The 15,203-nt window shown below is 50.1% G+C and overlaps 1 protein-coding gene across 1 annotated transcript in view; it reads right to left on the minus strand.

Moving 5' to 3' along the window:
- Positions 1 to 15,196, minus strand: part of TET3 (tet methylcytosine dioxygenase 3) — a 125,179-nt gene extending 109,983 nt beyond the window's left edge. Inside the window, exon 1 of the mRNA XM_028832371.2 lies at positions 14,746 to 15,196. Within this exon, the coding sequence (XP_028688204.1) occupies positions 14,746 to 15,048 (303 nt within the window). The 5' untranslated portion in view covers positions 15,049 to 15,196. The remainder of the gene's footprint in view (positions 1 to 14,745) is intronic.
- Positions 15,197 to 15,203: the final 7 nt, after the last annotated feature.

The following is a 15,203-nucleotide window of genomic DNA, read 5'->3' on the forward strand; positions in this document are numbered from 1 at the left end:
CAAGATCCCAAGGGTCCCCAGACCTCAGGGCTTCCCATCTCTGGGAAAGGCAGAGGAGGGGAGGTAGCAGAGACCCCAAGAGCTCTGGCCTTCCAGTTTCCAGACTCAGCCTTTGAAAGCTGCATCAGGAGACTGAAAGGAGGGCAGGATGAGAAAGAACAGAGAAGGGAGAGTTGGGCCCTGCAATCCGCTCCTGGATTTACTTCCTGGGCCACCCGGGGCACATCATTCCCTACCCAGTCCCTCCCTGTAGCTGAACACCCCAAGAGCTTCTACCTCCCAGGAAGTGACTTCCACACACTTCGGTACCCACAAACTCCAGGCTCCATCACTAGCTAGTTGTAACTTACCTCTCATAGACTCTCTTTGCTCATCTTACAAAACCAAACTAGAAATAGCAGCTACCTCAACCAGTTGTGAGGATTCACTGCAGGTGAATCAATTTCTGGAAGAGCTCACTGGGTGCTCCTTCTCATTCTCACAGATGAATAAGCTGAGGCCAGGGAGAAGTGACTCACAGGATGAGTTAGGATGTTTGAGATCCCCTGACCCAGTGATTCGCTCTCCTACCCACTACACCACAGATGCCTAATTGCTGTCCCCTCCCCAGGGGCCCAAAGCGGGTACTCAGAACAGGATGAGCTGCCTTTGGAGAGACAGGAAAGCTGGCCTCCAGTGAGGAGACTCCAGGAGGCATCAGGGCCCACATCTGCCTCCCCCTATGAACAAAGGGTAGCCCTCCTGGGCTCCTCCCAGGGCAGGGAGGGAGGCAGGTGGCAAAGCATAGCAAGGAACAGTGTCCTGAGCACGGGTCAGGTGGAACAATGGGTTTCTGTGCCCCTCAACTTTGACAATGACCAGGCCAAATGGAGTCCCTCCTTTATCCTGGTCCCCAAAACTCCTGCCCTCACACCTACCCCCCATACAGTCTGCTGCTGGATAGGAGAGACAAACACTGCTTGGACAGTAACAACTAGTAGGATTGCTGCAGCGGCTGCCACAGTTTATCAAGCCCCTGCTACATGCCAGGTCCTGTGCCAACCATGTTGTAGGATCATCCTCATTTGACTTACTCCACATACAGCCTCATCTCTAACAGGGCAACAGAAGGACTTCACGATGTTAACTTACTTGCCTGTCAACACAGCTGGTGAGTGATGGGCTGGAATTCAAATCTAGGTCCTTCTCCTTCCAATTCTCTAAGTTCTGTCCGCCTCTGCCAACCCCAGGGAGATACAAAGAAGACCGAGGTCACTTGAACCAATCACTTCCCTTTAAGCTATGGATCTAGCAATGTTTTCATGCCTCAGAGACTTCCCGGTGCTGCTCTTTCTGCCTGGATCCCTCTCCACCTCCCCCGACCTGGCAAGCTAATGTGGTACAAGACTTAGTTTAAACATTGCCTCCCCCTGCCAGCTTCTCAGATCGCCAAGCTCCCATGAGCATCATCCGCTCCTCCCAGGTCCTGACAGAGCAGTGTACTGCTTCTTCCAGGGCACCCGTCACAATGAAGCGTAGTTATTTATTTACACGGCAGTCCTCCCACGTGGGCGGGGGCCCTGTCTTCCCTACTTTCCTAGGCTCTGCACAGAGCTGGAATGTGCTGAGCCAAGTTTCTACACAAGGAGGGTGGAGAGGCAGGGGGCTGGGCACTGAGATGTGGAGGCCCCTCTCCTGGTCAGTCTTCTCCCTGAGATCCTCAAGGTTCTGAGGGACACCCGCTGTCCTGGGAGGGCAGGACCTGCCAGAACTGAACTGTGATCTACTCCCAGACTTGCTCAACCAGCACCTATCTTCCTCAGCAGCCTGAAGGAGCCACAGAGCCCAGTTCCCACCCCAACTCCTGGCTCCACTCACTTCCCTGTGTAATTCAGTCCTACCCCAAACAGAGGTCCCCACCCTGCCCTCCAGCAGCCCTCGGCTACACCAGAGAAGCAGCCCAGAAGAGGAGCCCATAGTCCCCCAGGCAGTCCACCTGCTCCCGACCCCATCTCACCCTGGCCTCATTCCCTCTTCTGAGGCTCGTGGAATGCCTGGGCTCAAGGGAGTCACAGAGGTGCATGCCAGGGCTACTCTGCCTCCAGCCGGTATGCTCTCTACTCCCCTCTTGATCCTCCTCCCATCTCTATCTGCCCCCTTTTCTAAATTTTGCACTTCACAGTCACCACTCACAGGTACTTAGAACCCCTCTGCATGGGGGCCAAGGGTCCCTCCCCTCCGCACTTTCCATCACAACCCCCAGACCCTACTGTGCTCCCAGCAGGAGGAATGGGGCCACAGCCCTCCCCACTGGAGAGGTGAATGGATTTACTTGCTTCCAGGACACACAAAATGTCCTAACACTGAGACCCTCAGGAACATGGATACCCACAGGCTGGATTCCACACAGATATTCAAAGACCACGGAACACAGACATGATCAGACACATTCTTGGGGGGATTTACAAGAAATCAACCAAGCACCAACCCCACGTCAGGCCCCATACCTACAGCATGATATGCTGTACATCTTACTTAACTCTCTAAACAAACCAATGAGACAGGAAATATTTGTGCCCATTTAACTGATGAAGAATTGGGATACAGAGAGGCTAAATACCTTGCCCAAGATCACACAGCCAGAAAATGAATGCACAGGGTTCTTGCCACCCCTTCACTTGCAGCAGCACAGCCAAGGCTGCTCTGTGTTGCTCTATGATTTTCATATCCACCTACCTCTTCTAGAGCTGGTAGAGGGTAGAGAGAGACAGGCTTCTCATCCTCTCTCACCATGGCTGTGTCCTGAATGAGGTCACTCTTCACAGGGCTTTACTTCAAAGCTCAGTTTAAGCCCTGCTTCCTCCAGGAAGCCTTCTCTGATTACACCAGTCTTCTGCCAACCAACAGCACTTCTAACATTTCTTATCTCACCCCTGGTACGGTTATTTGTCTCTCTGTGTGTCCTGCATCCCCAACCAGAATGACTGGAGCTGTGCCTCTCCAAAGCCCCTGCAAGGCTATGCCTACGTTCCACACACTGAAGGCACTTGGAATTGACTATGAGGGAAGTCTGTGACCTCCTTTTCTCTCCATCACACAAAGGATCCTGCCAAAAAAAACCCAACACCCCCTCCACCTTCAGAGCCTATGTTTGAAGTCCCCGGTGTCCACGCATCAATTTCCACCCAAGTAATTGCCGCCCATCACACACACATCATCCCCTATATTTGAAACTCTTTGCGGTTGTCATGGGAACTGCCTTTGCCTTCATTCACTGATCAGGCCTCACAATTAGCTTTGGCAGCGGAAGTCTGTGTCAACGACAATCACAGGGAGGAGGAGGCTGAGGAGGAGGAGGAGCAGCAGCAACAGAAGAAAAGATGCTCCTCTCCTTGGAGATGCAGCAGAACCAGACTGAACCAAGGCACCCAGCAACACTCAAGGGAAACAAGTCGGAGCCAGCCAACAACTCCATCTTCGTGCTTCCTACCAGCAAACAGCATGCATCCAGGGCCTCCCAGACTGACAGGTAGTAGGTGACACTCTGCCTATACCCTACATGCCCTTCAAGATGCTTGTGAAAAGGTCTTATAGTCTGTGAACCTCGTCACGGTCTCCTCGCCCCAAATTCAACAGCCTTGAACCACCAAATGTTCTAGGACCTAAGCAGATAACAAGCGACTGTATGGCGCTGTTGAGAAGGTGGGGCATGAATGCTGAGCTAGAAACCTGGGTATAGCCCTAGCAGAAGACTTTCAAGAGGAATTAACACAAAGCATCTAACCTTCCACCTCTAGGATCCTCAGGCGGTACCCAGCAATCTGTCCTCATCTGTCCTCATCCTTCCACACCCCTGCCGCCAGCATCAGGTAGCATCTCTACACACTGCAAGATCAGGGAGGTGCTTCCCCCTCCTGGAAGACCTTCTCCTCCTCATCCTTCACATGTCACTATACTCTCAAGACATGTCCCTTCCCTTCCTGGCTGGGCTCTATGGGCCCAAAGGTGACTAAGGCCAGTCTCTGCCCTCGAGGCATCCCTCCCTTTTAGCCCTATCAGAATGTACTGTAATTATTTGTTTCCATGCTTGTCTCCTTCCCCAGATGGCAAGATCATTAAGGACAGACAGAGTTAACGTGCCTCCCTTTACTTACCGCTCAGACTCAGTGCGGCACCCGGCGAACAGCTAGTCCCAGCCAAGGTTTGCTGAATGGGGCCAGGAGGGCCACCTGCCTGTCTGTAGGTCAAAGCAGATGATGTCCTGCCTCGGGAAACTGAAGCAGCACCAGGGAGAGGGGCTGGCCGCCTCCAGTACAAGGGACCTTGTAGATCCTGGGACCCAGGATACACCAGGAAGGTGTCTCTCTCTCCTTGTCCTCCTGGCACCAGCTCTTCTCCCACTGGCCCTCACACCCCCCTCTCCCCTCACTGCACCTCACCTCTCCCCTCACTGCACCTCACCTCTCCCCTCACTGCACCTCACCCCATCCTGCAGCATGAACACAGTACAGGCGGGACCCAGCCCTCACAGTAAGAATCTGCCGTCCCTCTCTCTTCTAGAGCTCCAGGATCATTCCCAGCATCATTAAGGGAACTGGGGCACACAGAGCTTACCTTAAAGGGCGGATCAATCAATAAAAAATAAGACAGGAGAGAGCCACCCATGTTCTCCCTACAAGAAAAACTCAGCCTTGGAGCAGACTCTAGTCTAATACTTTGTACTTCTTTTTGACCCAGCATCTCCGTACTCCTTTTCTGAGACTTCCCTGAACCAGCAGTAATTAGGAGGGGCAGGAAGCATGGGGGACCCACAGTCTGGCCAATACCACCAAATAATTCCATCCAATGCAACTCCCCATACATTCTGAGAATCTAGAATTGCTGCTGTAGCAGCAGTGAGAGGTGCCTTATTTTGTCCACTAACACCCTCGTTAGGTATGGTAGAGGTAGGACACAACAGAGCTAGAATTCATACAAGTCACAGCCAGCAGTGCAGGAACGGCCATCAACAGTGCCCCAGCTGCATACTTGTGCTACCTGAAGCAAGCAGGCAACAAACCCCCGTACCTGTGGCCACCCGAAGGCCAGCCAGTGATCCTACAATGGGCTGCCAGCCTTCTTTTTGACCCTTCCCTCAGTGGTTAATAAAAACTTAGGTTATCCAGCCAGTCATGGTGGCTCATGCCTGTAATCCCAGCACTTTGGGAGGCCGAGGCAGGCAGATCACCTGAGGTTCAGGAGTTCAAGATCAGCCTGGCCAACATGGCGAAACCCTGTCTCTACTAAAAATACAAAAATTAGTCGGGTGTGGTGGTGCCTGCCTGTAATCCCAGCTACTTGGGAGGCTAAGGCACAAGAATCGCTCAAATCCAGGATTGGAGGTAGCAGTGAGCCAAGGTCATGCCACTGTACTCCAGCCTGGGAGACAGAGCGAGACTCTTGTCTCAACATAAAAAAAAAAATAAGAATCTTAGATTATCAGATTTCCTATGTAAATGACAGGAGACAAGGCCACCGAGGGATTTGTCCACCCTGGGTGTGGCAACTGTGCAGTGCCTATGCCCTGCACAGACAAAGGCAGACGCCCACAGCAACTCTAAAGGGCTCTCCCAGAAACAGCCAGCCAGGTTGCAGCAGGGCTCAAAAGGAAGACGAAGGGGGTCTCTTTCCTTTCCAATACCTCCTCTCTTCCTGAGCATCGTCCCCTCATTCCAAAAAGGAGCTGTAAAGAAGTGAAGGGGAATGGAGTGGAAAATTAGTGACAACTCCTGAGACCCTGGACCTGGTCTTCTGGCCCACCCAGTCACCACATTGTCCTTTCCAGAACAAGAAAACCCACAACAGAGAGGAAAACTCTGGCAGGACCCAGGAGCTAAGTTTGGAGCTGTAAGTCAACATGAACACAGCTCAGTGGGGCTGCTGACCAAGACTGTAGGTAGGGAGGAGTCATTTTCCCCACTAGGGATCCAGACAGCCTCTGGGTGGTGCACATCCCCTCACTCCTGTCCCTGTGCTCTCCCATAGCAGACAAGTAAAGCATGGCCGTGCCTTCAAGGAGAAGCAGTGGACTGTGCGGTGGGTTAGAACCCAGGAAAGTACTGTCCAGAGACCTCACCACTTACTTTGGGGTGGGGGCTGGGATCCCAAACCCTGAGAGCTGCCAATTCAGAAGCTATTTCCCCAACCTAAAAAGAGCCCTTGGTGAGGGTTCAGGGACCACATAGGGTCACTCTAAGGCTGGCTCCCAGCACTGTCCTATAGAACCTCCTGTGATGGCAGAAATGCTATCTGCACTGTCCAATACATAAGCCACAAGCCACTAGCCACATGTGGCTGACAAGCATTTGAAAGTCGACTAGTATGACTGAGTCACTGAATTTAATCTTAACTAATTTAAATTTAAATTTAAATAGCTATCTGTGGCCAATGGCAACTATATTAGACGGCTCAGGTAGAGCATGCTTCTTAAATCTGGGGAGGTCCTGAATACTCTTGACAATCTGCTAAAAACCATGGACCCTCTCCCCTGAGGGGAGACACCCCTGCACATTCACATAACATTTGGCTGAAATTTTCAAAAAAGTTCACAGACCTTACCCCAACAGAGGTCTGAGATTAGGTCTAGGTCTAAGATTAAGTCTAAAAGTTTACCAAAATGCTGCAGTCTAAGATAGATGCCTCTCTTGCATGTAGTTGTCTAAAAAAACATGAAAATAGGCCGGGTGCAGTGGCTCATCCCTATAATCCCAGCACTTTGGGCGGCCAAGGTGGGTGGATCGCCTGAGGTCAGGAGTTCAAGATCAGATTGGCCAACATGGTGAAACCCTGTCTCTACTAAAAATACAAAAATTAGCCAGACATGGTGGTGTACACCTGCAGTCCCAGCTACTTGAGAGGCTGAGGCAGGAGAATCACTTGAACCGTGAGGCGGAGGTCGCAGTGAGCTGAGATCATGCCACTGTACTCCAGCCTGGGTAACAAAGCAAGACTCTGTCAAAACAGACAAAAAACAAAAACAAAAACAAAACATGAAAATAGACCTGATAGGCCAGGCACAGTGGCTCATGCCTGTAATCCCAGTGCTTTGGGAGGCTAAGGTGAGTGGATCTCCTGAGGTCAGGAGTTTGAGACCAGCCTGGCCAATACGGGGAAACCCCGTTTCCACTAAAAATACAAAATAAGCCAGGCATGGTGATGTGTGCCTGTAATCTCAGCTATCCAGGAGACTGAGGCAGGAGAATTGCTCGAACCTGGGAGGCGGAGGTTGCAGTGAGCCGAGATCGCACCACTGCACTCCAGCCTGGGGGACGGAGGGAGACTCCGTATCGAAAACAAAACAAAACAAAAAATAGACCCGATAATATACTTCACATAATCTTAGCAAGAGACCGCCAAATGTGAATCTCCCTCCCCACTTCCCCACAACCCAGAAGGCATCCTCATAACTTCCCTGCTAGGCAGCATCCAGACTCGTGCTGGCACTGGTCACACAGGACCTCTCAGGGCTAGTTCCTCAGTGCTGGAATAGCCACAATTCTTTTTTCTAACATGGGTTCAGTCTGTCTAATAACTTTCACCCACTAATAAAACTCCTGCATACTCCTTCCAGTGAGGGAACTGACCTCCTCTTCACATAGGCTTTGCCTGAGCCTGTGTTCCTCTACTCATCAGCAGCTGAACAGCCCTGCTTCCTTCAGCCGTCCTGCATGCGACCACTCTGACAGATTTCAAGACAGACTGTCAACATTCCTTTTTAGAGTTTCAGTTCTTTCCACCTGCTAGGAAGCCAGAGTTCGTACATTTCTCTTTTAAAACAAGTACAGGCCTTTGCATTTGCCCTGATTAAATCCCACTGAGTCTTACTGGGACTCACTGTACTTGACTGTCCCAACCTCCTTAACCCCTTGTTCTATCATTCAACGTAATAACTGCATCATCACTGCCACCCACCCACCCACCACACCCACAGATCTGACTTGCCTACTACCTCATCTTGTGAAAAGGGCACACATCCATTCTACTCCATAAGCTTCCAGATCCTTCCATGAGACCTAAGATTCTATGGACACACCCCCTCCTCTACACAACCACCACTACTACTGTGTCATGGAGCTCCAACCCCTGAATCAGGCTGCTGAGCAGCAAACATCTTCTGAGAGCCCTTTCCTGACTGTTGTCAGAACAAATACACGAGTTCTCTGATAACTTTGTAGATTAGTTTTATTGATAGGTTTTACTGATAACTCACTAAACTAGAAGGAAACAAATACCAGAAGAACAAGCAGAAACATGCAGTAAATCTCAAGAGGTCCTTGTCTCCCCGGCTTAGAGGGTCAGGAAATGGGTTGGGTCATGCTCTTTACCCTTGCTGGCACTTCGAATTCTTTGCCTGTTCATCACAGCTTATTTATCACCACCCCCGGCCCCTGCCCCACTCGCTCCATGTCCCATGCCCTTCTGGTCATAGAAATGCTGTAGACAGCTCCTCAAACTTTCATGGATATACAAATCACCTGGGGATCTGGTTAAAGTGCAGATTTCAATACAGCAGGTCTAGGGTAGGGCTGGACATTCTGCAGTTCTATCAAACTTGCAGGTGATACCAATGCTGCTGGTCCACTGAGTAGCAAGGTGGAAGTGAGGCTGTGGACCATGCAGGTGTCCCAGGACTCAAGTGAGTAATTTGCCATAGAAGAGTCCAGGTAGGTGCCCATCACCTCACCGTCTCTCATCTGCATCAGAGGGTTTCCATGCTAACTACACATTAGGTACACATGGGAGCCCCAGACCAGTTTGGTCCACCCTGAATCAATTAAATCAGAATCCCTTGGGAGTGGGGTCTGGGCACCATGTTTGTTACATTTCCCAGGTGATCCCAATATGGAACCCCTGATCTACATGGTCGACAGACTGAATAGGGCAGTCATATCAGTGACCTCCCTCTAAGATGACTTTAAGTCAAAAATTGGACTTCTCATCTGTCCAACCTGGCAGGAGATGCCATCATTTATTTACAGAAATCTAGATCTGTTCGTTTGCCTCAGCTGCTTTGAAAAGAACCACAGGCACCCTCAAAGTTTATCACTTGCCTTTCTGAAGTTTCACAAAACACCTTTTAAACAATCTGTTCTAGAACTGTCAAAAACTGACATTAAGCTTATATATTTACAATTTTCAAAATCTCTTTGAGAAACTGAACTTTTAGTCTATCTCTGGCCTTTTGGCCCTCTTTCAATCATCATAATTCCATAAAAATTGTAATTCACCAGGAGTTCAAGACCAGTCCGGGCAAAATAGCGAGACCCCATCTCTATTTAAGAAAAAAATAAGGGCCGGACGCAATGGCTCATGCCTGTAATCCCAGCCTTTGGGAGGCCAAGGTGGGCAGATCACCTGAGGTCAGGAGTTCAACGCCAGCCTGGCCAACACGGTGAAACCCTGTCTCTACTAAAAATACAAAAATTAGCCAGGCGTGATGGCACATGCCTGTAATCTCAGCTACTCAGGAGGCTGAGGCAGGAGAATCACTTGAACTGGGAAGGTGGAGGTTGCAGTGAGCCAAAATCACGCCATGGCAGTCCAGCCTGGGCAACAAAGCGAGACTCCGTCTCAAAAAAAAAGAAAGAAAAAAAGATCGTGATTCTGCGAGCACATCTGCAGGTGTTCAGTAGGAAGCGAATGACTCAGACTCAGGTAGGGTAACTGGCTGGCTCTGTTTTCCCCAGGTTATATCTTCTGACACCACAGGGACCCAGTGTCTGTCCACTCTCTCCATCCCTAGAAAGTTATAAGCCTACCTCTTCCTTCTCACTCTTGTTAGAACCTTATACAAAACATTATCATCAGCATTTTCCAACAGCCTTAGCACATTCTAGCCACTAGACTCCCTGATGCTTCTCTAAGGGCTTAGACCACACTCCTGACTCTGCTTCAGTGCCATGTCTCCACTTTCCACATAATGTGCTTGGCCTTTCACCCCCTCACTCACTAGAGAACAGCCCATACAGCCACACAGATGGCTCAGTCCTTCCCCAGTCCCACCAATACCTTTCTCCTGAAGCTATCATTCATGACTATTCTACCAGCGTTTCCTTTTTTTTTTTTTTTGAGACAGAGTTTCACCCTTGTTGCCCAGGCTGGAGTGCAATGACGCAATTTCAGCTCACTGCAACCTCCGCCTCCCGGATTCAAGGTATTCTCCTGCCTCAGCTTCCCGAGGAGCTGGGATTACAGGCACCCGCCACCACGCCTGGTTAATTTTGTATTTTTAATAGAGACGGGGTTTCTCCATGTTGGTCAGGCTGGTCTCGAATTCCTGACCTCAGGTGATCCGCCTGCCTTGGCCTCCCAAAAGCTGGGATTACAAGCATGAGCCACCATGCCCCGCCAGATTTTGCTTTTTAACAAGCAATTCTATCCCTCCAGCTAATTTTCATTTAGAATCTGTGGCCCGTGGGGTTAAAAACTGCTTGCATTTGAAAGATGATATTCTAAAGACTATGGTAAATACTCCTCCCTGCCCAACCTCTCAAGCTTGACAAATGCTCAGATGGGGTCCCTTTCTCTAAAGATTCTCATCACTTCCACTTCTCTAGTCAATTCTCCCTTTGATGCCGAGACCAGCCTGAATGCATTCCTCTCCACAGCCTCCATCTTCAGGATGGGCAAGGATTAACCAGGTGTTCTGATATTGTTGAAAGATTCCCAATTCCAAGTTATCTTGACTCAAATCTGGCAGAGATCTGTTTCAAGCTGTAAATCCACTTGGCTGAGGGCTAGAAAGTATTCTCATAACCTATATCTTTCCATTTCTCTCGTTTTCACCCATAATATCCTCAGTCATGCTTTCAAACTTATGCATACATTTTTCTATGCATTTTTTAAGGTCATTCTCCTGCTCTAACAGTTATTTACTTCCCTCACCCATGGGCAATTTTTCAGTCAGGCCTAGGACCACAGTGACTCCTTGATGTCTAGCCTCCTCCCCCAGCACAGAGGTTGGCAAACTCCTCCCTCCCTCTGCCTGGCTCTGCGGTTCTGCCCCACGGTTCTGCCCCACGGTTCTGCCCCACTGTTCTTCTATGAGCAAGTGAGGGGAATGCCTTGAGATAAATGCTTACTTTGTATTGCATCTGGAGTCGTACGCAGGCTGGAGTGCAGTGGCTCGAATATGGCCCACTGTGGGCTCAGGCGATTCTCCCACCTCAGTCTTTCCAGGAGCTAGGACTACAGGCACATGCCACCATGCCTGGCTAATTTTTCTTTTTTTAAGCAATGGGGTCTTGCTACATTGCCCAGGCTGGTCTTAAGTGATCCTCCTGCTTCAGCCTCCCAAAGCTCTGGGATTACAGGAGTAAGCCACCACACCTAGCCCTTGTATTGCATCTTTACAGCTCGAAGACTAATGCACAGTTGTTTATGCATAAAGATTCATCCTTTTCTACATGTTTAGGAATGTTTTGTCTTCATGCATTGATTACCTACTATGTGCCAGACATTATGCATATTTTATCTCATTTAATCCTCATGACAACCCTACAAAGAAGGGTTACTCCTATCTTACAATTCAGAAAATGGACACAGAAGGGATGGAGCACTGGTTGCCCAAGAGAGGAAGGGCACAGCACTTACTCTGGGTTCTGAGCCCTACCTAGTGTGCTTCCATAGTCACCAAACCCTACTTTTCTAATCAGTCATCTTCATTGTCCTACCAAGCCACCACTCGGGTAAAAAGAATATGAAATCAAACAGCCTCCTCTAAATTCTTCCTGGAATAGGAAGGAAGACCACAGCTACTACCAACCTGCCCCAACCTCACATTAGGACCCAGAGAAGTAGTCACCTCCCACTAAGGCAGGAAGGCCCATCCCTGGGGGGAGCCTGTCTTTAGTCCTAAAATGGTGAACTTCTTTTCTGAGGGATTCCCCTGCACCCTTCCTCCCCAGCCACAAAGCCCAGAGAAAAAGAGTGAGGAGCAGGGAAAGAAGATGGAAAACCCAAGGTAATCTCCTCCTTACAGGATGATATAAAGTAACTGGAGGCAGACAGTTCAAAGGAAGCCCTAAAGGCAACTAGGAGAGATGGAGACAGAAGGGAAGTAAGGAAGAGCTCCCAGAAGAGTACAGTGCTCTCACAGAGGAGGAAGTGCCACGCAGCAGGAATGCAGGTAGATGGTCTGATGTCCGAGAGGCTCCTAGGATACTGCGTCCCACCCCACCTGAACAGTCATGGCCAAAACAACCTCCCCAATCTTGGAACGTGTTCCCTCTGCCACACGGCTGCTAAGATCCAATGGTTATGGTCCCAGCAGTCCCCAGTATCTGCTAAATGCTGGGCTGGTCTTAGGGTCTCATCCACTCTGGCAGTCTCTCGGGCACCTCTCAGCTTTTCAATTATGACAGAGATATGCCCATTAAATGCAGTATACCCTAGACAGTGACTCTCTGGCATTCAGCTTTCATGGACCAAAAAATAAAAAAAAACCTTTTTTTTTTTCAGAGAGAGGCACTGGTTACCATTTTGTATTTTACCAAAGACTTAAAAAAAAAAAAAAAAGGTCTACTTTCTATCACACCTTCATAAAGCACATTTTAAGAAAGCATATTTTAAACATCGAGAAGTAGAAAAGAACCTATCATTACAAAAAAAGTACCACTCTTTAAGTCACAGAAAGTTAGCTTTATGAAAAAAACTCATTCCACTGTCCCCTTTTGTTTCTCTAGAAACACAGAACTCTACTGATCCACAGATCAGCATGTAGATCCTCTGTCCTCAGACACCCAAGGCCGTCCAGCCTCACCTTACCTGACCCTGGGGCTTAGAGAGGTAGTTGGCCAGGGTAAGGTCAATAGGGATGCAGGCATCTCTCAGCAGGGTTGTCTCTAAGCCTCAGCCACCCCAGATCCATGATATCTTAACCAAGACCACCCGGCAGCCTGGGCCGACAGCTTACACACAGGATGACAAGGCCCTGGCCTCACTCCCAGCCCCTTTCACTCAGGTATGTTCTGTTGTTGCCAAAAGCAGCACTTCAACTTAGTTCACAAGGGCCACTGCTTCCAAGAACATCTAGCCCAGGAAGCTCAGCATCCTCATCCCTCCGGTTTAATTATGGGAGGAACTGAGTAAGACAATGGGGGCTGGGGAAGAAAAGCAATGCTAGAAGCAAGGGCGCAAAGGAATCAAGCTTTACAAAGTAGACTCAGCAGCTCCTCCCTACACCAAAGCACCAGCTCTTACATCCAGAAGTAAAGCCTCCCCCACTTCATACCACCCTGCTTTCAGTAGCGACCCATGTGGCACTGGGCCAGCAGGACCATAACTACCCCCAACACCAGCAACAGAGAAGTCTCCCAGGCTGGGGCTGGGGGCTGCATATGTGATCCAGATGTCTGCTTTAACAAGAGACAGGGGAAACAGGGCCCTGTGTCTGCAGTCCTTGGGTCAGGACATACAGCTTCCACAGGACACGGACAAGACAAGGTGAGAAGGGGCAGAAATATCCAGCAACCCCACCTCCCTGTTTTCAACACTTGAATCTTTCTTCCTAGCCACGGGACCAGTCCCACCAGCTCGCTGTGCGGCTCTGCACTCAGCGGTCAGGGAAACCCTGAGCACGAGCCGCCAGCGCAACAAAGTCACAGGGACCCGAGTCCTCAGAAGCAAGCAGCTCCCCGCCCAGTTGGAAGGGACTTTGAAAGACATCAAGTACAACTCCTCCACTTCCCCCAAGGAAAAGACAGTCCCAGAGAAGGGGCCCGAGTTGTCTGGACCCTTGGACAAATGAATGGCAGAGCCAGGGGGAGCTCGAAGACAGCACAGGCCTCCATCTCTGTCCAGCGCCAGTTCCACTGCCTGGAGCGACCTCAGCGGCTACACCGCTCCTCCTAAGCTGCTCAACTTCGCTCAGCCCTACTTCTGCCAACTCTCTGCTGTCTCGGCTGTCACCAACCTCAAGCCGGCAGTCCGCCACTAAAATGGGAGGGAAAGACGGCCAATGCAAGGTCACCGTCTCTCCCTTGCCTTCTCATCCTGCCTGCTCTCATCCCAAATCTCCTTCCCTTCTCCACCTTACTACCCCCAAATAAAGGGAGTACACCTCCCTGGGGTTGATAGTGTCTCAAAAGCACGTCATCCATTCATGCAATTAGTATCTGAGTGCCTACTACCTGCCAAGGAACTGTGCCAAGTCCTGAGAACACAGAAATAAAGTTTTTGACTGCAAGAAGAACTAAGATAGGAGAACCCAAATCATCAGTCTGTCATTAGATTCCCAAACGGTTTCAACTGGCTCTCTGGCCATCTGAGAAAAACCATGAAAGAAACATCCCACTCCATCAGGGCAGCATAAAACCACCCTGTCAATCCAAAACCTTGTCTCCAAATCCATCAGCCTCCATCCCTTATCTTACACTATCAAAGCCCAAGTCATCCAAGCATTAGCATGAGCTTGAAATACAACATTTGAGGCTTCAAGCAGCAGGACAAGAAACTTCTAGAGGTAAAGGTAGACATCACAGTCCCGCATCAAATGCAAACATCAGAGATTAGGGAGCCTGCTCAGATCCCCCTTCTACCCAGTTACTCTCATACAAATTGTCAGCCCTGCAAAGTAGCCCAAACATGTCAGTTACACTCCTACTTAAAGTTGGACCAAGAGAATCAGAAATGAGAGAATGGATTCAACTGGACGAGCCTTGAACAAGACCCCCGTGATCACCGTGCCCTCAAGGAAGGGACAGGGTAGCCTAGCAAGCGCCAGCTTACCTCCTTGAGAAGCCCCACTTTTTTCTTCAGCACCTCACATTTTCGCAGTTTGCAGATCTGGTGCGTGCGGCGGTTGGTACAGCTAGTGCAAGCCCCACAGTTTTCCAGCCGCCGGCAGGGCTCACAAGTACCACACCGTTTCCGTTTCTTCCGGCCATCTCCACCCCCTCGGAGTTGGGACTCACTCCCAGCCATGGAGAGCTCAGGCCCCGGGAAGCCCCCTACCATCACCTGGCCCTGAGGGAAGTCATAAAGGCCTGGCAGGTCCGGCTGGACGGCCAGGGGCACCTGAAACTGGCTCATGATGCTGCCAGAAGTGGGGGCATAGGTGCTGGGGCAGAACCACAGTCCAGTTTCCCGCCACCTCCAAAGGCCACCAACAGGTCCTTCTCGCCTAGAACAGCCAAGAATCACAAGGATGAAGGCAAGTGGCTTCAGTCTCGTGGATGGATGCCTCT

This window comes from Macaca mulatta, chromosome 13 (assembly GCF_049350105.2).
Source record: "Macaca mulatta isolate MMU2019108-1 chromosome 13, T2T-MMU8v2.0, whole genome shotgun sequence".
Classification (NCBI taxonomy): domain Eukaryota; kingdom Metazoa; phylum Chordata; class Mammalia; order Primates; family Cercopithecidae; genus Macaca; species Macaca mulatta.